General features: G+C 37.8%; 1 protein-coding gene across 1 annotated transcript in view; it reads right to left on the bottom strand.

The window, feature by feature from the left end:
- Positions 1 to 22,517, bottom strand: part of SUGCT (succinyl-CoA:glutarate-CoA transferase) — a 334,394-nt gene that overhangs the window by 183,969 nt on the left and 127,908 nt on the right. The window contains exons 10-12 of the mRNA XM_074850026.1: positions 21,886 to 21,957; positions 16,980 to 17,077; positions 3,829 to 3,931 (exon numbers count right to left, since the gene is read on the bottom strand). Of these exons, the coding sequence (XP_074706127.1) occupies positions 3,829 to 3,931; positions 16,980 to 17,077; positions 21,886 to 21,957 (273 nt within the window). The remainder of the gene's footprint in view (positions 1 to 3,828; positions 3,932 to 16,979; positions 17,078 to 21,885; positions 21,958 to 22,517) is intronic.

Below are 22,517 nucleotides of genomic sequence, written 5' to 3' on the forward strand. Positions count from 1 at the left end.
AGTTTCTATTAAAAATGGTATTCTCTTTTAAGTTTGTTTTGTTTGGAAAACCTCAAACCACATTGTATTGCATACACATGTTCCCCAGGGTATGTTAAATGGGACCATGCTGAGGTCACTAGTAAGTTTTTTAAAATGTTTTAAGAATTCCTTTAATGTTTGTACTATCTTGGCCTGGTTAAAAGAACACATTTTTAAAAAATAGCTTGAAAAAGTTTGACTATAAAAAGCTTCATTAAAATAGTCTATACTGTACTATTAAGAGTTTGTAAGAACTTTTACAAACATAGTTTCCTCCCTCTCGTTTTTAAGAAAATTGTTCCCTTAACTAGCAAATCTGCTCTTCTTTCTCTCAGCCTTTTTAACTATACACGCACAAGCACACATACATTTCTATCGACAGACTGATTGCCTTAGCAGTACCAATGTCTGTGGTATTCATTTTAACTTCATAAATGAATAAAAGATTAGAATCAGTGGGAAAATTGGACATTTCACTCCATTCATGGAAAAAACAGTATCACCCGGCACTCCAACTTAGTAAAAAATTTCATGTTTTTTGGCAGCTCACTTGGAGTATGATTGAAGCTGTTAATGATATTAACAAAATGTCCTGGGATCAAAAATGTGTTGTTTTATCTCAGTTTATAGAAGTTATACATACCACTCTTGGCCTTCAGAGTTTTGAGGTCCTTTTAGTTAAAATAAAATTTGAAAACACGACCCACCTGTAGCTGATTAAGTTCCATTAGATCATTTCACTCATCTCCTTTACTTGTCTATCTCCTCAGACTTGCTTCCATCCCTCCCTTGCATTATTCCAACCTCCCAGGATTTCTGTCTGTGGCTGGTACCAGCCCGGTGCACCCTCTGCAGCGTTACTGACAGCTGAGCTGGCATATGCTTTGATGATTGTTGACATCCATGGAGTGCATCTTGGCCACTAATGGTGTGAGGCCGCACTTACAATGAATGATGGTTGTATTACAGATATCAAAATCCGTAGATCAAATAGGAAGACAAGGGCAAAAAAATGAAGTTAAAAAATGGAACTGTGTTTAGATCCAATTCTGCTGGTAATGCCCAAAATGGAAGAGGTTAGGAAAACCTAAGTATTACCTATTAGAGGTAGATTAGAGTTTGTCTGTCTTGAAGTATCACCGGTTTTGATTTTTTCTGGAGTTTTTGCAATGGTTGAAAGCAAATGAATATGAAAAGCAGATTACTGCACTATGATAAATTGTTTCATTTTCCATCACACTGTTTGTACTCGTTCTACAGTATTAGTAAGTAAGGTTATTAAATGCAAGCTGAGTGACAGCTTTCCTAGAAATGTATTTTCTGATTTAAACTGAGACTGAAAAAACCCCACCATATTATAATGGGAGCACTGTGAAGAATGCTTACAAAGTTCTCATACTTAATGACTGCTTTCAGCTTCACACAAGAAAAGTCTTGCTGTGATTACAGTATGTTCTTGTTAGTGGGTGCAGGTTTTTCCCTGTTATAACGGGGATTTCATAGTGCAGAGGATACCTAGATTATGGATTCTCAGGTGTTGTTAGACTTCTTCCCAAGTCTTAGACATAGTCTCAGGGCACTGTTACGCTTTCTGCCGTTTCAGAAACCAAAATTGCCAACTGGCTTATGAAACAGCAAAGCTATACACAAGCATGTGTGTTTATCCCAGACACACACTGTCTGTAGAGCAGCAGAAAGATGAACAAGTGGAGGGAAACTGGGCAAGGAACAACAGCAAAAACTGCAGTTCAGAAAAAAATGTGAAGGTGAAAAGCTTTGCTTAAACTGTCCCTAAGCCTCTAAATCCAAGCTATGGCTAAGTGACTCAGGAAAATGAAGCCACCTGTGAAGGTCTGAAGTCTTCATCACCAAAATAAAAATTTGTGTAGAAATTAGAAAAATATACTTAAGAGGCTGAGTATGCTACTCTCCTAATTGCTGGTCTGCTGGCTGGTGTCTAAGATAAGCAAAGGTGGAGTGAGGGGCTTAATTTTATATAAGTAAATATCTTGCCATAAGAGCAATACCTGAAAATGTCAACACTTTTCCATATTTCAAGAAAGAAGGGGAAAGAACTGCAGCCTTTTTTTTTTTTTCCCCCGCCCCTTGAACAGAACAATAACTGTGAGAAAATGCTGAAGGAGGCAGACAGCACCAGAAGTGAAACAAGTGTATAACATACACCATTGCCACAAATGCTGACATTTCATTTCCAAGAGTAATAAGAACAGAGTGTTTGAAGGCTACTTATTTCAGAGAAGGGTGTAGAAAAGACATTTTCAAGTAGTTTCATGAGGGGGGAAAAAAAAAAAAAACAAACCCAAACGAAAAAAGAGATCCTATGCCCCTTTACGGGAAAATATTTTGAAAAACCTGCCATATGGTGGTATCTGACTGCAAAGCACTGTGATACCTTCTATGGATCACCTACATGTATAAATGATTTTTAGGGAAATTCTAACAAGAGTAAGGTAACCAAGCTAACCTCTTTTCAATTTGGGAGGTAATGGCCATCCCACAACATACTATGTTTTAAAAAAACATCTTTCAGAGTGGACCTGACTTCTTAAAATTTGCAGCATCAAAAAAACCCAAAGACTATTTTTCCAATGTTGCTCCAAGTACAGCCAAGTCAATCGTGTTCCGAGTAAAATACTCTTGCTGGATGTTCTTCAAAGCCCAACATTAATCCCTGTGAAAGTTATGAAGTGAAAAATTTGGCCCATGCATACTTTACAGCATGGTACTACATCATTTTAAGGAGAAAGAGCGTATTTAAGAAGAAAAACTTATACGTCCTATACCTCATGTCTTATAACTCTAGAAGTGTAATAAACATATAACAAACATATTTATTATAAACATATTTCCTTAAGATATAGTTTTGCCTGATCTTCTTTCCCAAAGACTACAGTTGTATACACAATCCTGACAAACACTTCTTGACAGTAGACATGGACACGTACAAAATTGGCTGCTTTTTTTTTTTTCCCTCCAATGTTCAACCATTTTCCTGGTAACTCTCATTATTAGAAATTAATTAAAAGAAGATTCATCACACAATAGAATAGCTGTAAAATACTCTTTTACACTATTCAAGACAGTATAATTAGGTTTGCGTTGGGCCCTTTAACCCATCATAAGACAGAGGGTGAAAAGAAGGGTAGGGATCAGGGAATATGCAGAAAATATAACTCTACAGATACTCAGAAGTAACAGCATTGTTTATAATAAAGTATAGATGCAATTCACTGAGATGAAAAATTTACAATAAATAAATAAAAAGCTAAAGCGTTCTCAGCCAGGGAAACCACCAGGACAAGAAAAGGTTAACATCTTTCTGCATATGACTTTTGTGTTTCATCTTTCTGTTTCCAGTCAAACAGTTGCCCATTTTTTTCAAACAGTATAGATTCTGGTTATCCATACTCCATACAGTTGCTTGTGAACAGCAAGAAAGGTACTTTCCTGAATATTATCTGTCAAAATGCAATTACATGATGTTTTACACTTTCTTTCCCCATTTTACCAGCCATTTTTGAAAGACAGACTCCATACAAGACATGGAATACCTACGGTTTAATGCATTAGGGCAAAAACTGTGTTCCCAAGCATATAATTCATTTAAGGATATGTATTTATTTCTTGTTATGCCATATTATTGGCTTAAATTCAATCCACCATATAACTCTCAAATCCCATTTTAAAGTAGCTGAAATCAGGTCTGAGTGGCAGGAAAAGTGATCATTACTCAGCATTTGTAAAACACATGTAATAATGTATAGAAAAGACTTGGTGAGAACCAACCTGAGGATCCGAGAATACTTGCTGTATATTGTTGATTGGGCCATATGGAACCCCACTACCTTCAAAGAGCTGCAACCATTCGATTGTTGCTTTTTCTGAAAACCTAAGAGCAAATAAGAAGCATATGGTTTCAACATCGCGCTTTCAGATTCTGAAAAATGTACAGCATATCTCCTCCCTCTCTCACTGCTTCCATACTCCTCCCCACCGATTTCTTCCCAGGCAGTAAATAACATAACGAGAATGTACTACACGTGTTCTTCAGAAATGCAAAACCCAAAGACATAGGGGGAAGAACATAGCTGAACTGACTTCTATTTCTATCTGATCATCTGAAGCAATCCAGCAATGATGTAAAGCTAAATTGATCAGCAGTTTCAAATAAGGATCAATGGGTTTCCTCCAGCCCTTAATTACACTAATGCGCTTCATGTTTGTTTACTTTTATATACATATTTAACAACTAAAAAATAGATACAACATGGGTACAGGTCTAACACATGACACTGCTCACTAAAAGCTGATGTAAAGAACCATAGTGTTTTTCCTCCATTACATCCAAAACATACGTCAGGATTAACCACAACATTTTCTGGTCACATAACAACGTTGATTACATATTTATTTGTTCTGTGATTGTATAACCTATCCTAAGGACATCCAGTTCAGCATATATACACTGTGCCTACGCTGATGAACACAGAGTTCCACGTATCACATACAAAAAGCTCAACTTATTTCTTTCCAAGCATTCAGTTCCATAACTGGTAGCACCACTTCATTTCCCCTCTTTTGCTAATAGTTTTTCTTTCCTTGTCTGACTGGTAGAGTTACATGTATGAAGGAAAAAAAAAAACTCCTGAAGCAATACCAGTCACAGAGAGATGGTATTTTCTGCAACCACCTTGGATTTTGAATGAAAGGTGAACTTATTTGGAGATTGTATCTTAAATTTCATGAAGGTAAATAACACAGAGGTCTAACAGATTATTAGACAGATCTACTTCATGATACATACAACACCAAAAAGAAATTAGTTGTGATTTAAAGACCTGATGGAAATGAAATTAATAGAAACCTTGATAAGGGATACTCAATTACTGGTATTCTGTAGCTCACCAGTTCAGAGTTCTCTAACTGTTATTTGGAACAATGTCAGTAACATTCAGCTTTACTTTTAGCATGTTATACAAAAAAACCCTTCCAAGTTCTGACAGAAAGTTAATAGAGACAAAGCCTAAAAGCACAAAAACTCCTAAATCAATACAAAGTCAAAATTTGTAAACTTCTTTTTATACATGTGCAGGCATTGGCTGCAAAGTATTTACTTTTAGACTAAAGAAAAAAAAAACCTAGTGATGGTGACAAGTTACAGTTATATTAAGTATACGGCATAGGTATGGATCCAAGCTTAACACATAATATCTTTCTCCCTGTGCAGGAACAACTTCCCCAAGCTTTGAGGGAATAAATCCTGATACTTAATGCATTTTTACACTCTAGATGAATAGGAAAATGCACATGTTTTGCACTGTTCTTCCTCAGATACAGAAGCTTTACTCCTGCTGAATACATGTGAGGTTAACAACACTAGCAGAAATGGAAGGAGCAATGAAACAGAAAAATCAGAATAAAAGGCTTTAAAAGTGCAAAATGTTTTATAAAATGAAGCATCACTTCTGAAGAAATGAACCAAAATGAAGTATCACTTCTAAAGAAAACAGATATAAGAGTATTGCACCGTTCAATTATACACTTCATTGAATATTAAAATTATTTCATGGTAAAGATCTAGTCAGCCATAAAGATAATGCCACTCTTGGACACGTAGAGGGTCCATCTGATCTAGTACTCTACGGCTGACCACACCTAGAACCACGTACATTACAGGAAACTGGGAAAAAAAGGTATCTATAGAGAGGCAGATAACCTTCCTTTCTCAGTGATTGCAGCCATTAGGAAGGCATGATTTTAATCTCAAAGATAATTTGTGTTTCCCTTCAGTACTCTCTGTTTGCCAACAATTCTCACAATCCGTATATTCTTGTTATTCATAGCCTTCTATTACTCAGGTTTGGGGATCAAACTACTGCACAGTGTAAATATGATTCACATGAAAAACTGTTTCCCATCAGTTATTGGTGCTATTTAAACAAAACTGCTGTACTCTCCTAGCAACTGAGACACTTCTTTCCTGAGATGCTTCATAATTCATGGCCCACTAACTCCCTTTTCATAAATTAAAAGCCTTTTTCAGCTACTACTTTTTCCAACACCTCAACCTCCGCTACTATCTCATTTCTAACAAAAGGCAGCACCATCTACAAGAGGACTCAAACTCAGCATCATAACTATGGTGCTGAAGACCATCACTAAAAAATTATTGTAATTCTTAATATTTGTATCATCATTCCCTTGATCTATCAGTAATGAATAAGCCCTGCTGTGTTATGTTCCTTGTGCTTCTAAGAAAGAGTTTATAAATATCCTCCTGAGTTTAAAAAAGCAAACTACTTCTGGATTTAAAGGACAGTCTGAAAATGAACTCTTTTCAACGGGAGTGTCAATTATATACATCTGCATAATCAGTATGCTACTTCCTGATGTCATTCTAAATCTAAATAATTTTCAAGACATACATTATTCTTCAGTAACATTATTATGGGTGACTCAATATACAGTGAAGTGAGTGAATGTTTCGCAAAATTTCTACGGGCTGTATGAATTTCTGAAATTTTAGCTTCTGCTTAGATTTTCCCTTCCTCTGTAACAGACCAAAAAAAATTACCACAATTTTGTAGAAATCAAATGATGCTCTGTTTTAAAAAATACTTGTTTTGAATGGACCCAACAATTTTCTTAGTCTCACTTATTAATTTATTTATTGATGGTTGGAGAGAATTCCTAGAAGCTTTGAACGCAGAGATGTAAAATCCCACATTCTATCACCCTCAAAGGAGACACACAGCATTTTCTCTTGAAATTGAAACTCTTGACCTAAATCTGATGTAGAATAGCTTCCTTTATTTGTGGTAAAGAGAGGCTGTTGAGAGCATATTGTTACGCAAACTGTTTAAAAACAAAACGGAACATCAGCACTGCCAATAAAGGTCTATTATTCAGATTTTGAGAGCAACAGCATGCAACTATTTAGTTCATTCAGTTGCGTGCTATATATTGAAATATCTGTTGTACAGCATTAAGGGAGAAATACCGTTTCAAAATCTGATAAAAGATAAGGCATGGATAAAAAATGCCCAAGTTTATCTCTCTGTTGTCAGCTACACAAGATGCACAAACTTTGAAGCTTTTTTTTTTTTTTTTGCTAACCTGTATGTATCATTCATTCCATCTAAATGTGATTTTTTAATAGTGCTTACACAAATAAATACCATAAGCTTTCCTTACAGCAAAGGACTGATGTTTAGGTTGCTAAGTATCAATTGATATCATTCTCAGCACTCCAAAATATCAAGTAAAGACCTTCAACAAAAACTTCCAAGAGAAGTAAAAGACTGAAAATCTCTCCTGAAAATAAAAAGCTCCATCATCAGGAATTTACAAGGCCTAGCCAATCCTTTACCCCTTAACACTTGTTTGAAAACATTTTCTTATGCTTTGATATTGTCTTCTATAAATATCCTACTTAGTACACAATTTCCTTTTCTTAACTGAAAAATTTACAATGTCATCTGCTGTCTTTCAGTGGGGAAAAAATCAGTTTTTATATACATACATAAATAAAATCACTGACAGAAACATGAGGCTAAACAGTGGTCCATCTTCCAAACTTAAGCTAGGAAAAAAACATTCAAGACTGTACAGCATCTGAACTCCAAAGCATGACACTGCAAGTGAATCTTTATCTGTCCATGGAACCTCGGTGATACTCAGTGACTGCAGGAGAGCTCAACCATGTGATTCACACTACAGCTTCATATATTTCCAGATGAGTCCCTTTTCCCTCTAAAATGTTCCATCTACTATAATCACATAAATGCCATTTAAATTATCTATGATTTATTTGTAGAATCATTCTAAGTCTGTAGCTCAGCTTTCTACAATTATTACCAGTATTTTAGACGTTCAAAAGAATTTACTTTTTATTGTACTCGTCTGTGGTATGAAGCTTGAAAGCAGGCTGTTTCTGAAAAGACCTCTGAAAAAAGAAGGATATGTACCCCAGTGGAGAACAAACCCATCGCTAGGAGCTTTGCTGCAAAGCCTGTACTAAGGCTTACTTCACTAAGAGAGGTAGTATTCTCCATGAGGTCTTATTTGCACGCTAAGCAGTACTCTAAGCCTCCTCTGCACTGAATTACATAGCACTCATTAAGCTACTGAAGTTGCAATATTGAAATGAGGCATCAGATTCCAAAACATTTAACATTAAAGCTATTTCATGCTTAAAAATATTATAAGAATAGAAAGCGTAGCATGAGCTGAACTAATTGAAATGTTATTTCATGGGAAGAAATCCAACTAAATATATTTTTCCTCAATTTGTAAATCCAGCAGGCACCACTAAATGAAAAACTCTACATTTAAACTACACACTCGGTAAATTAATCAAAAAATATTACAGAACAATATAAGAAATAGCCTCCAAAAATACAAAAATTAATTACAAAAGTACAAATATTAAAAATATGTTAGAAACACACCTGAGTTTTATTAAAATGTACTGTTTCTCATACTGTTGATTATTAATACACTTTCTTTTTTAGCAAATATTCTGTCTTTCAATGAAATAAAGGCTTCTAAAGCATGAATGAATCCACTTTGTGTGCATTCTTTGCATATATCCCATTTTCTGTGTTTCCTAGGAAACCTTCAATCATTGCTCATCCTGTGTGGAAGGGCATCCATGTTTCTCTAATGGATAAAACCGTCCAATTCCACACGAAGTCAGTTTAGAAGAACTACTGAAGCAAAATAGGTATCTTCTATAAGAAGCTTGTGGAAATTAATTTAGAGCAGTAATTTGGACAGCTACCAAATGCAGATGAAACAGCAACATCTAGGATTAGTAATAGCTTTTTACATGTGGTCAATCACAAAAACCTTCTCTGTTCTTGCTAAAGTCCACAAGAGCATTCTTGTGTTTTCTAGCACAAATGGAGTTTGCATCATGGTTTTCGCATTGGTTTGTTCTATCAACAGTCTGTTTACTTTCAAATATCTACAATATTTTCTCTCTTCACTACTAACCATCTCCTTAATGGTAGTCAACTTAGTAAAAGAGTTTGTACAGTTTCTTACAGTAGCATCTATGGAAGACATAAAATAAAAGTCATAGAAACAAATTGTTTGGAAAATTCAAATAATGGATCCTTTTATCCCTCAGCATACAGTTCACAAAATTACAGTTTTCAAAATGAATACTATAGTATTTATCCAATAGTCTGTAAGCATCTGTGTTAGCTTCTTATTAGTCTTCTCTTGGTTACTGATTAATCACTCGGCAAACTACAACAGACCCTTAAAATCTTTGGGATCAACATGATTGTGTTGACATGTTTTGCTGATGGATATGTCAACTACTTTAAAAGATGTCACATATAGTAGACTGTAAGTAGTAGCTATATAAAGTACAGTCCAGATATTTGAAGGTACCACAAATCCACCCTGAAACTTTTTTTAGATTTCCACATACTATAAATAGTTACAAATTCAATAGAACTATTAATAAATTTGCACCTTTATGTGCAGAATTTGTGCTAGAGATGAATGGACATTCATGTTCCTTTATGAAACTTTGCATGCTGTTTTAAAACCATATACAATTTTTAAGGAATAGCATACCAGAGAGAGGGAAACATATCCATATTATAAAATGTCTTTCTTACGGCTACTGAGTAGTAAAATCCATCATGTTTCAGAACTAATTCTTTTTGGATTCAGATAATGTTAGGCTATGCACATTGGAAATGGACTCCTTTTCCCAAGTCTTCCTCTCTTTTTCTCAAGTAAGCAAAAGGACAGTAACTTCTATAGTTATGACCAAGGAAGTGAAAATTAACTGAAAATCAGCTAGGTAAACATACCTCAGTAAAAGCCCATTGAGAATAATGGATGTTCTTTTAACTACTCAAAGGGAGTATAGAGCAAACAAGGGTCAGATCAACAAGCTCATTCAAAAATCAGTGAAAAGCTCTCCCTTGATTTCAGCAGCCTTGTAGTAATGTATGTCATCAGAAGAAAGACATCAAGTTCCCCTTCAGGAAGGATCTTGAACTTCACACATGTATGAAAATGCTTAGAGGTTTATCAAATGGTGAGAAAAGAACACAGAAAATACACATCAGCTTACCCAGCCCAAAAATCAGATGTTTGAGACATTTTGGATCTCTCAGTTGCACACACAGAAGTCAACATAAAACTAGTAAGAATTGAAAACAAAGCGTTTTAAAGCAAACTGGAGCAGTTCGGTAGCTGTTGGCCACACAGTTCAACTCTCTATGCCCTGACGGTGAGGTGGATGACTGGGGAAAGTAAACCTTACCCACTGTGCCACCCTGAAGTCAACTACCTTCCAAACTTCAGATACCTCTCTTGCTGAAGCAGTAAACAACCACGTGCTCATTCCTGTAACGTTATCAACAATGACTTCAGTCTGCGAGGCTCATGGTTTAGAAACTGTGGGGATGGGGAAAGAGATTTACAGCAACTGGGCGTGTCTCAGAAAGTGTGAATTTAACAGTGCTCCTCATCAGGCAAATTAAACTTTTTACAATACACTTTCCCCTTTAGGTGCCCTCCTCTTCTGTTACTAGGTGGAAACAATTTAGCAACCCTCTCATTAACTGAGGATCAGGTTCCTCTGTGCTTCCTTCCTGCTCATTCCTTTTCCCACTTACATACACAACATGCAGCTGTGGTGCACAGCTTTTTAAAGGCTTTAAAATATAAGTGCTAGGAATAGAAGTTCCACTCTGAATCGTTTCCAGCCCTCACACTTCTGATTTTAAGTTTACAATAATTTAGCTATAGCTGCAGGAGCACTAATCATGATGAATTTATGTGTTCTTCATTATATGAGCTGCTTCACGTCAGAGGCTGAGGGCATGTCTGCTATTCCCCCTTCCCCCTGCACTCATACAGCCCCACACACTCTGTTCCCTTTACAAGGTAATTTCCCGAAGTACCTTGGAGTACACATTTAGCTGCGCTGTCTTAAAATGTGTCTACGTTACTGAGGTGCAGGGTAGGATTAACATTGAACTTCTGGAATAATTTGAAGAAAGAGGTCAACAGATTAAGCCCCTTTCCTCAAAGCAGCTTCTTTTAAAACTGGCATTATACCAGCTTTTGCACAGATGCATCTCAAATTTCACGAGCACATCATATATATATGTGTCTTCACATATCTATGCATACACACATGTATGTATATACACACACATACAAAATAATCCACATTGTGCCTGGTACTATTCTGTGCCAGAGGAAGCAACGGTAAAAGTGGAAGAGGCAGGGGGAAGGAGCAACAATTAAAACTTGGTTCTCTTGGATAGACGTACATCTAACTCACAAACCAGAAGTTTCCACTGGAAACATAAAAACCAGAGTGCTCTGTAGTCTGTCAGTTCTCACATGAGCTGGGAGTCCCAGGGGCCTCTGTAGTAGCCATTGAACCTGACCTCCACCCAGGTAGGGTCATTTTAAATTTGACTCTTGGCACACACCCAAGAAAGGAAGGCATTCAGAGGCAATTTGCTTTTGTCAGAGCTCTGCTTTGTTGTCATTTGGGGAAAATGTAACCTAAATAAAGAGGAAGATAAAGAAGGCATGGAAACTTCCTTTTTTGTAAAGCAAGCATAGTAGAGGGGCAAATGTCAGCAGTGGGAGGAGAAAGAGGAAATAAGAAGCTGGGGGAGATGTAGGAAGTGGAGGAAGATGATGGGGACAGGAAAAAAAGATCATAGCAAGGAGAGGACCAGAGATGGGAAAGAGACACCACCAGTAGCAAAGCAAGTACAAAATACCCCGTAGCCTATATTCTTCTTCCCTGTGAATATCCTATGACCCAGTGGTCCTTGCAGCATTGTACTCATTTCCCCACAAAAGATGGAACTGAAAAACACGCCCCCTCTCAAGATGTCCGAGACTGGTTTCTGTAATTGTCTCCTCTTGTCCCATTGTGACAGCTGGGTTGCTCAGAAGCAGCATACCACTCCAGAGTGGTCTACTTTCCAGCGCCTTTTACTGAGATCTGACGGTCTCTGTGGATATATGAATTCATCCTCCCCTGCCTGCTCTCACTGTCTCTTTTTCATGTGCACCCTAGAGAGGGGGTTGAGATGTTGTAAGCAGACAGCAAGCTGAGGTGAAGAGCTAAGGACAGACGTGCCTCACTCTTCATTTCTGTCAGGGAAGAGAGAGGATAAGAAAACTCATCCTGCAATGAATGGAGCAATTCACACCTCTCGGATCTGTTGTTTCAAGCTACATTTATGTCTCAAGCCATATTCATCTTCATCTTGTATTCTCACTCAGCTCAGGACATCTGACTGTGATGAATAGGTCATTTCACACCTTTCTGAAAAGTCTCCTGTTTAAAGGTCAGTTTCTTCTAAGTGCTATATAATCCCCATGCTTATCTAACTGCCTTGAAATCTGGCACGGTTACTGCAGGTGGCAAGTAGAATTATTGATCTAAATTAGAGGTCATTTGAGTCAAGAATTCCCAAGATACCGCCTTTTTTAAAAAAACAGCATTCCTTACATTGACCGATCGTACCAATGTTTCCTTTGTGCACACATCTAGAATAAACCTGTGGCCAAAGAGTCTCAATTGCTTAACATTTACCCTAGCAAATGAAAGGCATCAGCTGTCTCCTTGGTATTCAGAATTCAGATGTTTTTTAAAATTTCAGCTCCACACATGCAGCGAATTAAACACTCAAGACTTCAGGGAGTTCCTGACCCTTAGAGTAGGTCTGAACATCTTCTTCTATTCCTAAATAAAACCTGGGAAAACCTTTTCCTTAAGAGGAGGAGGTTAAGAATCCTTCTTCCTGCACTTACTAAGTGCTCAGAAGTTAGACAGGAATTGCAGTTAGTCCGTTTTGAAAATCAAGAAAATAGGAAAAGAAAAAGTCATACCTCTGGAAATAGTTCAAAAGAGGTAGGAGAAAGGGGACAGGTTACGCAACCATATGTTTCTTCTCATGTGCATGTCACCATAATTATCACAGAATGGTTTGGGTTGGAAGGGACCTTAAAGATCACCCAGTTCCACCCCCCCTGCCATGGGCAGGGACACCTTCCACTAGACCAGGTTGCCCAAAGTCCCGTTCAACCTGGCCTTGAACACTGCCAGGGAGGGGGCAGCCACAGCTTCTCTGGGAAACTTGTACCAGTGTCTCACCACCCTCACAGGGAAGAATTTCTTCCCTGTATCTAATCTAAATCTTACTCTTTCAGTTTAAAACCATCACTCCTCATCCTATCCCTACACTCCCTGATAAAGAGTCCCTCTCCAGCTTTCCTGTAGCCCCTTTAAGTACTGGAAGGCCGCTATAAGGTCTCCCCGGAGCCTTCTCTTCTCCAGGCTGAACAACCCCAACTCTCTCAGCCTGTCCTCACAGGGGAGGTGCTCCAGCCCCCACCATCATCTTTGTGGCCTCCTCTGGACTCAGTTGAGTAGGTCCATGTCCTTCTGATGTTGGTGCCCCCAGAGCTGGACACAGCACTGCAGGTGGGGACTCAGGAGAGCAGAGTAGAGGGGGAGAATCCCCTCCCTCGACCTGCTGGCCACACTTCTCTTGATGCAGCCCAGGACACAGTTGGCTTTCTGGGCTGCGAGCTCACATCACTGGCTCATAGTCAGTTTTCTATCCATTAATACCCCCAAGTCCCTCTCCACAGGGCTGCTCTCAATCCACTCCTCGCCCAGCCTGTATTTGTGCTTGGGATTGCCCCGACCCATGTGCAGGACCTTGTATTTGGCCTTGTTGCACTCCATGAGGTTTGCATGGGCCCACCTCTCCAGCCTGTCCAGGTCCCTCTGGATGGCACATCCCTTCCCTCCAGCGTGTCAACGGCACCACACAGCTCGGTGTCGTTGGTGAACTTGCTAACGGTGCGCTCGATCCCACTGTCCATGTTGCCAACAAAGATGTTAAACAGCGCCAGTCCCAACACTGATCCCTGAGGAACAGCACTTGTCACCGCTCCCCACTCAGACATCGAGCCATTGATTGCAACTCTTTGAGTGTGACCACCCAGCCAATTCCTTATGCACCAAGTGGTCCATCCATCAAATCCATTTCTCTTCAATTTAGAGACAAAAACATCATGTGGGACAGTGCAGAATGCTTTGCGCAAGTCCAGGTAGATGATGGACAAGTCCAGGTAGATTACTGTTGATATGCTGAGACATAGACCATATCTGTGAATCTTCTCATTGGTGTTATCAGCAGCAACACTCTCAAAGGATTCCACTGTAGGACCATAATTCCCATTTATGTTTCCAAGCACATACAAAAGAGAAGGAACATTTAGGAATCACGAGATTTGTATAAATAGATGCAAACTTTTACCCGCTTTTTACTGCTCAGCCTGGCACACCAAACAAGTTTGCTGACTTTTTGCATTACAACATTTGCAATAGGGGCTTTGAGCAACCTGGTCTAGTGGAAGGTGTCCCTGCCCATGGCAGAGGGTCAGAACTAGATGATCTTTAAGGTCCCTTCCAACCCAAACTATTCTACGGTTCTATGAACATCACTGGAAAGAAGTTGCTTTGCCTCAAGTTGTATGCAACCTGCCTGGCACAGCATCAAAATGAAACATGGATGAATGGCCTGACTAAATCCTTAAAGGACTTTCACGTTCCTTTTTGCCTTCCACCACAAAAAGAAGGGGCTGATCTCAACAAAAGTGACCGTAGTAGAATCCATGTCAAGAAAATCACAACTCTTCTAAGCTGCTCCAGCTCATGTCTCCACAATTTCATTGCGAAGTGGAGAGCAGTGTACTTATAGTGAGTGAATGGGAGGGTCTGCAGGTGTTTCTTTCCAACTAATGCACCTTAGGTTTATATTTTCCATGTGCTGGAAGCTGCGATACTATCAAGCAATCAGCGATTTAATTAAGGTATTTTTCAGTGAAATTCTGCCATTACTATTTTGTCATTTCCCTTCATTTCTCAAGGGTTGACATTTTTCAGCACTGAGAAACTATTCACTTAATTCTCTAAGTAACTTCAAAACTGAACCACATATAATTTTACAAACAACTGTGCGTTAGTGAATAAAAGCAAAGTTACCATGGAATGTGTATGGAAACATATTTGACCTCCATTAGAATGCCAAAGGTGTTTGTTATAGTCAGTGTTTTAAAACTGAATGCCAGATGAATTCACAATAATATGACATAACAGAATACTATTGGAAACGTCTGCTCCAAAAGCGTGTATACAGTCACATACTTGCATATAAATTACACAGAAATTCAGCTTAAATGATGCTAATAAAACAGAACATAAACTCTGACAAAAAAGACATAAAGCAGTAATTGAAAGAGCAATGAGGTAATCTGATGAACTAATAGCTACAGATATAAAACCAAATTAGGATTCTGGCAATTCATTCAAAGACCAACTGTTCCTTGAATTTTATCTTCTTATTCAGATATTGCCCATAAAAAAACCCCTGCATTCAAAATTAACCACGAGCAACAAGCTATTAAGTAATTGATCTGTGGATGGCAAAACAGCACTCTCATAAGGTACCAGAGTACATCAGGTAAATGCCATATTAAATGAAATGAATCCCAATAAGTCAACATGAAACAACTTTGAAACAAAGATTAAGCGTCAAGACTGTAAGAGCTCAAAAGTAGGTCAAAAGGTAACTATTCCCTTTCAAAGGCTTAAAACTTATAGGAAAACGGCGTTTATCTGTGCTATCACAGTACATTTGTTATAGGAAGGCAACTAAAAGATGAGTTCCAAAAGTTCATCATGAACAGCTGAAACCTAATTATTTGAAAATGCAAAGTCACCTGGTACTTCAGCATTTCATGGGGGGCAGGACACCTGAAATTGGACAGGAAAGACAGAGACAAAAGTGCAAGTGCAATAGGAAGAGGAAAAAACACTCTCTCTACAGTCTTTCATGCAAGGTGATTCTGGTTCTCAATATCCAAAAAATGTGTGGGCTTGAGAGGAGGGGTGGGGTGTGCTACTGAAACTACTTCCTCAAATGAAATGAAAAGGGGAGGCATCTGCCTTAATGCTCCTATAAAAAAACAAAAAAACAAAAAACACCAAAAAAATGACTGACTGATAATTGTTACAACATTTGTTGACAAAGAGTCATACAGGCCAAGTGTCAAAACGATAGTGTGACTTTTCCTGAATCATTGACAACAGTAGATATACTGCCTCTTCTGCTTGTCTCCTGAAGCATGAGGTGTTGCTGAAGCCACCTTTGGGTAGCTTGACATAGATTAGTTGTTTTCTTATGTTATATAAATTTATTCTCTCCAGTAAATGGAAGAGCACGCCACAGAAATAATGCCTTCTCAAGCAAAATAAGGAAGACAACTAAGCTATTTTAATCTCTCAAATAAAGGGATCCTCAGCTTCCTCTTAAATAATTTTTAATTAAAGTATTTAATAGGATGATTCCAATATAGAATACTAAGCACATATTCTTTTGATTTCAAAAGGACTGACCCAGGAAGGATTTGGGGCACAGAGTACCACAATACAGAACCAGCAGTGACAGAGTAGCATCAAGAGGAACTCCCTTGATTACAGCAACTCTCAGTGAAAACTTTAAAATCCCAGTCACAGCAAAAGCAAACAGAGCTCCAAGCATTTTATTTCCAGGAGTTACATTCATCCAGGAAAGCAGAAAGCACTGGTTGTTTCACTGAAATTCTAGTTAATGGTTAAAAATAAGTTAAAATGGTTTCTGAAAACTGAAATCTGCGGTCTGGCTTCTTGCTAATTCACGCTATAGTCTGTGTGCAAAAGTCAGTATATTTAGCATCAGTTAAGTGTTCTCAATACCTTTTTTTAAAAAATAAAGTATCTGAAAAGAGTAAAGTAAAATTTTCACATGATGAGAGCTTCTTATACGTGACTATTTGCATTTACAGATTAAATGTCATTTCTTCTCTTTTAATTAACTTACCTGTTTGACAATATGTCAATAAGTTCTTTTCTGTTCTGGACTCTGAGTGTATTAGTTTTGTATCTGGAATCCTTACTAACTTCAGGCAAATTCAGGATCTAAGTAAAAATAAAGGTGAGTAAGAAATGTGCTTGACAGGAGATATTTAAATAGCTAAGGAAACTCATTACCTATTTAAGACAGTTTTCAAAAAATCCCTATTTCTCGTTGATCTTTTAATACAGATTAGGAAATTAAGAAAAAATAATTCCTCCTGGTTAATGCTACGTAACAAATACAGAAAAAGACATAAATTAAACTGAAGATCCAAATCTTAGTTGATAGCTTTCACCATTAGCTAGCAGAAGTTCTTATTGGAGAACACTAAAAGGTTTGTAAATTATTACTGAGGTTGGGGAGATTTGTGGGATTATCCTGCACTAAGTTATATGTCACAGAATAAGAAAAATGACTGTACTTCATATGCTAGACTGAAAAAAGCCACGTCTAAGAATATTTATTTCCACTTCAGTAATTTCTGTCAAAAAGGCAAAAAAAATGAAAAGGTGTTTTTCTACTGAAATGTCAGAGTTTTTCTTTATGATTTTTTCCAAAAGAATTAATAAAGAAAATTGGTGGTATAACCTCTAAGAAAGGAGAAATACATCTTCTATATGTAACTCCCACCTGGCACATTAGAAATTTAACCCTCATGCAAAGACAATGTGAATTATACTATAAAGGGAATTAAAAGTGAAGAATGAGTCTTAGAATTTTGTAGAGGCATTTATGAGACAGAGTAGCTGTGTGGACAATCAATATTTACTATATAATTTATCTATTCATGCCACAGGGTATTTATATAGAACATAAATAAGCAGAATGATTTATGCTTTCCAAAGTTAATAAAAAATATCCCAATAACATCAGCTACAGAGCTGATAACAATAACAGAGCTACAGAGTATAAGATTACAAAGAAAGAGACTGTCACATATTCTTCTTATATTTTTACTCACTAACACACACTCAAGATCACTTTTTCTTACGATGAGTCTTATAATCATTCTAAACACGCTACATTTTTTTACAGGGCCATTTCCAAGAAGGCTTACAAAAATCCAGTACTGGCTCAAAGCTGAAGTCCCTATAGGCCATCATCCTATCTCTGCCTGTGGCTGAGTGCTGATGCTTAGGAATAGCTTAAGAACAGGGCCAGTACATGTGATACTTCCTTAACATTCATCCAAACAAATCTTTAGATTAAGGCATTTCTGAGTTGGAGCTGTTTTTATTGACGAATCCTCAATGGCTTTTTGTTTTATTAACATGTTCAGTCGCTCCTTGAATCCATATACCTATGTATTACCACCTGTAAGTGATACACAGAATGGTGCCTATCTGTCTGATATTTGCCTCAAACCTAAAATTTAACTATTTCCTCCGAGATTGGTTCAGACCAAACCCACTATCATTTAACGGCTCCTCACTTTGCTGGAATGAATAAGGATATGGCTTCCCTTCCAAGTGAATAGCAGCTGATGACATAAAACCATCAGCAAAACAGATTATTCTTTCAACAAATATTTAGATATTCAAACCAGATAGTCACCTTTGACGTGATTGTCACCTACAGCGAAAAAACTAAGCATGGAAACCAAGGTATCAGTAAGTTATGTTAGAACAATAACCATATTACATAACTTCTGCAGATTTTTATCTGCAAGGTAACATAAAACATGAATCTAGCATCTCCCATCAATACTTAACGTGCAACATATTTTCTTTTTCTTCTATGTTTGCACAATCTAGTTTATGAAAATCACAACATATCATAATTTAGCTTTAGAAAACGTTCTTCTTTTCCTATATGGAAGTTTAACAATAATATCGGTGCCCCCTTAAAATTATCCCCTCTTTTTAATACTGCTATTTTTCAAGTTAAAAGTCACTGCTTTAGAGGAAAAAAAAAAAAAATCATGCAAGGTTGCTCAAAGTAAATGATAGTGAATACTTACTTATGAAAGCTTAAAAAACCCAGGAAATTAATCAGAAAACTACGGTTCCATTTGATGAGTTATATGAAAAATGATCATATGGAGTTGCTCACTCTACTGTTTTAATTAACGTTACTGACTTCAGCTTTAACTTAATGTCCATCTGTTGTAAAGCTGCGTGTCTATATATGTTCTTCTCAATTTTTTTGTGACTAACAAATGCACATTTGAGAAGTTATTCATTAATGTGCCATTCATCTTTCTGCATCACGCTGCCAATGTTATTTTCTTTATTTCACTGTGACCACTTGGAACGAAACTGCTCTTCTCTGTTTCTAGGCCTCCTTCAAGCTCTAAGATGCACATCCAGAGTTTATGCTCTCTGAGTTTTGTTCCCCAACACTAGCAAACCTGTTTGTACTCTCCTTTGCTGTATGCAAAAGCTCAGTCTTCTGAAGATTCTTGCTCAGCATTCCTATTTAGAGCGAAGCAGCCACACATCAGGATGTGCTTTTGTAACACTTGACCACTGTGAAATGCACTTCAGCCAGCCCTGTTACAGTTTTTCTGCAATTATCCAAGTCCCCAAACAAGCTAGAGTTAGTTCTCACTGATTTTGAAAATATCACAGTGAATTATTCTAGTTTTTTTCTTTCTGCTTGCCTGAAAAGATATGGTTGAAGCAGAATGTTTGCAATTGTTTACAGCTTGAGCCAGCTGTTACATCTCCAGAGTACGTGTCTTCAGGGCAACAGCTTCCACACAGCCTGCATTTTTAGCACCAGCTCATCTCAGAAAAGTTCTCTAATAGCAATTCCAATGTTTGAATTAGTGGTCTCTGTATTTACTAAAGGTTCACTAGGGTGTTGCGGGCCTTCCTGTAATAAAGTCCTCTTCCTTTATTGGCTCTCCCCCTTCATGGTGTTTTAAGTTCCAAATCACCCTCGACTTAGCACAGAGCATAGCTCTAATGGGTTTCACAGCATTCCACTGACTTCCACATCACTCCATTTCTGGGCAATATAACAGCCCAAATCCATACCTACAATAACTCGATAAGGATAAAAAGACCACTGTTTTTAAAAACAAACATAATAACCAGTTTATAGAAAAATCTAACCATTACCCAAAACTTGAACTGTTTTTTCTGATTTTTTAATTCCTTTGAAATGCAAGCAATCACCATTTTTCTATGTTCTGTACCTCCTGCTTTCAATTCTAGAAATACCAGAACACTTTTATAAGGATAAAACAAAAATCTACCAGCTTGCAGAGTACGGCCAATATTCATCACACTTCATTTTACTCCTACAGACTCTGAGGTAACACAAATTGTAGAAACATCGCCTCATCTTCTGGGGTACCATTCACTCCTTACAGATTACAGAGGGAGTATGTAGCAACAAGTCACACCATAAGTCTCTCAGCTGCACCCTAAAGTAAGGTGAATGCATAGTCTGAATTTTTAGTGCCTTCTAGCTCATACCATGGTGTCAGAACCTACTGAGCCAGATCTTCAGCTCTGCCTTACTCAAGGATGCCAGGATGACCAGCGTCTGGTACCTAATTCTTCACTTCAGGTGATAAAGCTGGGACTTTCTGGAAATACTTCCTTTATGAGATAATGAGTCTTTGATAAAACTGAGTTGTGGCAGGTAGACACTTATTCAGTCATTAGCCTCCATTCACATTAAGAATGACCACACTGTAGTGGTTGGACACCTGTATGAAGAAAACCCACTGAGCAAACTTTGAAGACGTTAACTTGTGACTTATCGAGAGAGCCAATTCAAGCAAGCGAACCCAGACCCCTTCAGATAGTATGGTGGAGATACGTATCCCAAACTGTACTAAGAGAGAATCACAACAGCACTGTCTTCTTACTACATATTCCAGTTACTAGCTGTGAATATCCATGGAAACATGAAATGTCTGACACGAACAAATGGAGGAAAATAATACTCAATTTCCTGAGTGTGATTAATTCAGGTTAAATATCCAAATTCCCAGAGAAAAACCACAATGGCAGGAAAAAGGTAGAACTCTCATTTTTAAAAATGCTGTCTAATGCTATATTCAAAACTTCTTTTGTCCCAGCTTACATATTATTGGGGTCTTTTGTTTGGAATGTTGCTACGCTTTATTTAGAACAATTTTTTCCCTACAACCACTCCTTTTAAAATGTATTCGCAGTCCAGCGAAAAGCAATTCCAGGCATTAAAACAACAGGAAAACAGTATGTGAAAGATCCAAAACTATTTTACAACTTTCCAAGCTACCCTCTGTGAAACCAGAATTGCCAGCGTCATCTTCCTTCAGTTCAAAATCATGAAAATACCACATTTTGATCGCAACAGTCCTGTTTGAACATTTGTTCTTCAATGTCATGTCTCTGCACCACTCCAAAGTCAGCCCACAGTCCTGTAATAATTGTTTTCCAAGAAGTCCACAAGTTTCTCTGTGAGCACAGAACAGCCCATACTACTACACACAGCAGGCTACGGATTAAAGTGGCACAAGAACCATCCATCGCTTAGCTTTGCTTTGTTAATAGCTGTGCCTACCAGGTATTTCATGGAGAAACAGTGTCACATTTCTTCCTGAAAAAGGCATCAGTGTGACTTCCATGACATTCACCATTCCAGAACTGTTAGCTTCTTCATTTTTTAGCTAATTAGCTGGGCAGCTGCACAGACTTCAAAAGGGGCTCAGCACCCACAAGTATGGGAATTGGGATGTTCTGAATGCAGGGGCAAAGCATGGAACACATATCAGTCCCCTAAACTACCAGCCAGAACCGCAGGGTTAGAATTTATACTTGCTACTTATTTTCACAAAAAACGGGGGAATTAAGAAACAATCAGTAATTAATTTCCTAGTCAGAATGGAAACTATTACACATTTCTGTGCTGTTGCCTAACACACCATTACCTTGCACACAGTGACAAACTGCTGATCATTTCCAGCTCCCACCACAACGTAGCCATCCTTGGTCTTAAAAGCCTGGAAGAACAAAGATAGGCGATAAGCTATATAAAATATTAGCATATCTTTTAAGTGAAAAACTTCGTAAATAATGTTCAAATTACTTTCTTAATCATTTCCATTCAGATCCAATCTCTGGTTCTAGAAAAGTGGCTCAAAGTCATCCACAAAGATGGATGCGGACCTTTTGATTTTTCCAGAGTTCTTCTAGAGTTTTTCTAGAGTTAAGAAGTTATCTTAGTTAATAGTTTATTTGCAGAAAATGTGTCTTGAGGCATCCTGAAACTTTGCAAACGTGTCCCACACTCACAAGGACTAGAAGGATTTACCAGGATAACATTTACTTGCCAGGAGTTATTTACTCAGCTTCACTCTTAGCCTGACAGCAGACAGCTGCACTGAGGTGTCACAGACCCTGACCAAATATGCAAAATAAATAATTGCCAAATAGCAATGACAAGTTAGGGACTCTCATGGGGATTAAAGGGGTAAACTGCATCTTTCCAGCTCTTCAGCTGGAGATTAAGCTACCTCCTTGGTCAGTGGTCACAAGATTGAGCTCCTGGAGAAATGGGATT

Source organism: Strix aluco, chromosome 1, assembly GCF_031877795.1.
Source record: "Strix aluco isolate bStrAlu1 chromosome 1, bStrAlu1.hap1, whole genome shotgun sequence".
NCBI lineage: Eukaryota > Metazoa > Chordata > Aves > Strigiformes > Strigidae > Strix > Strix aluco.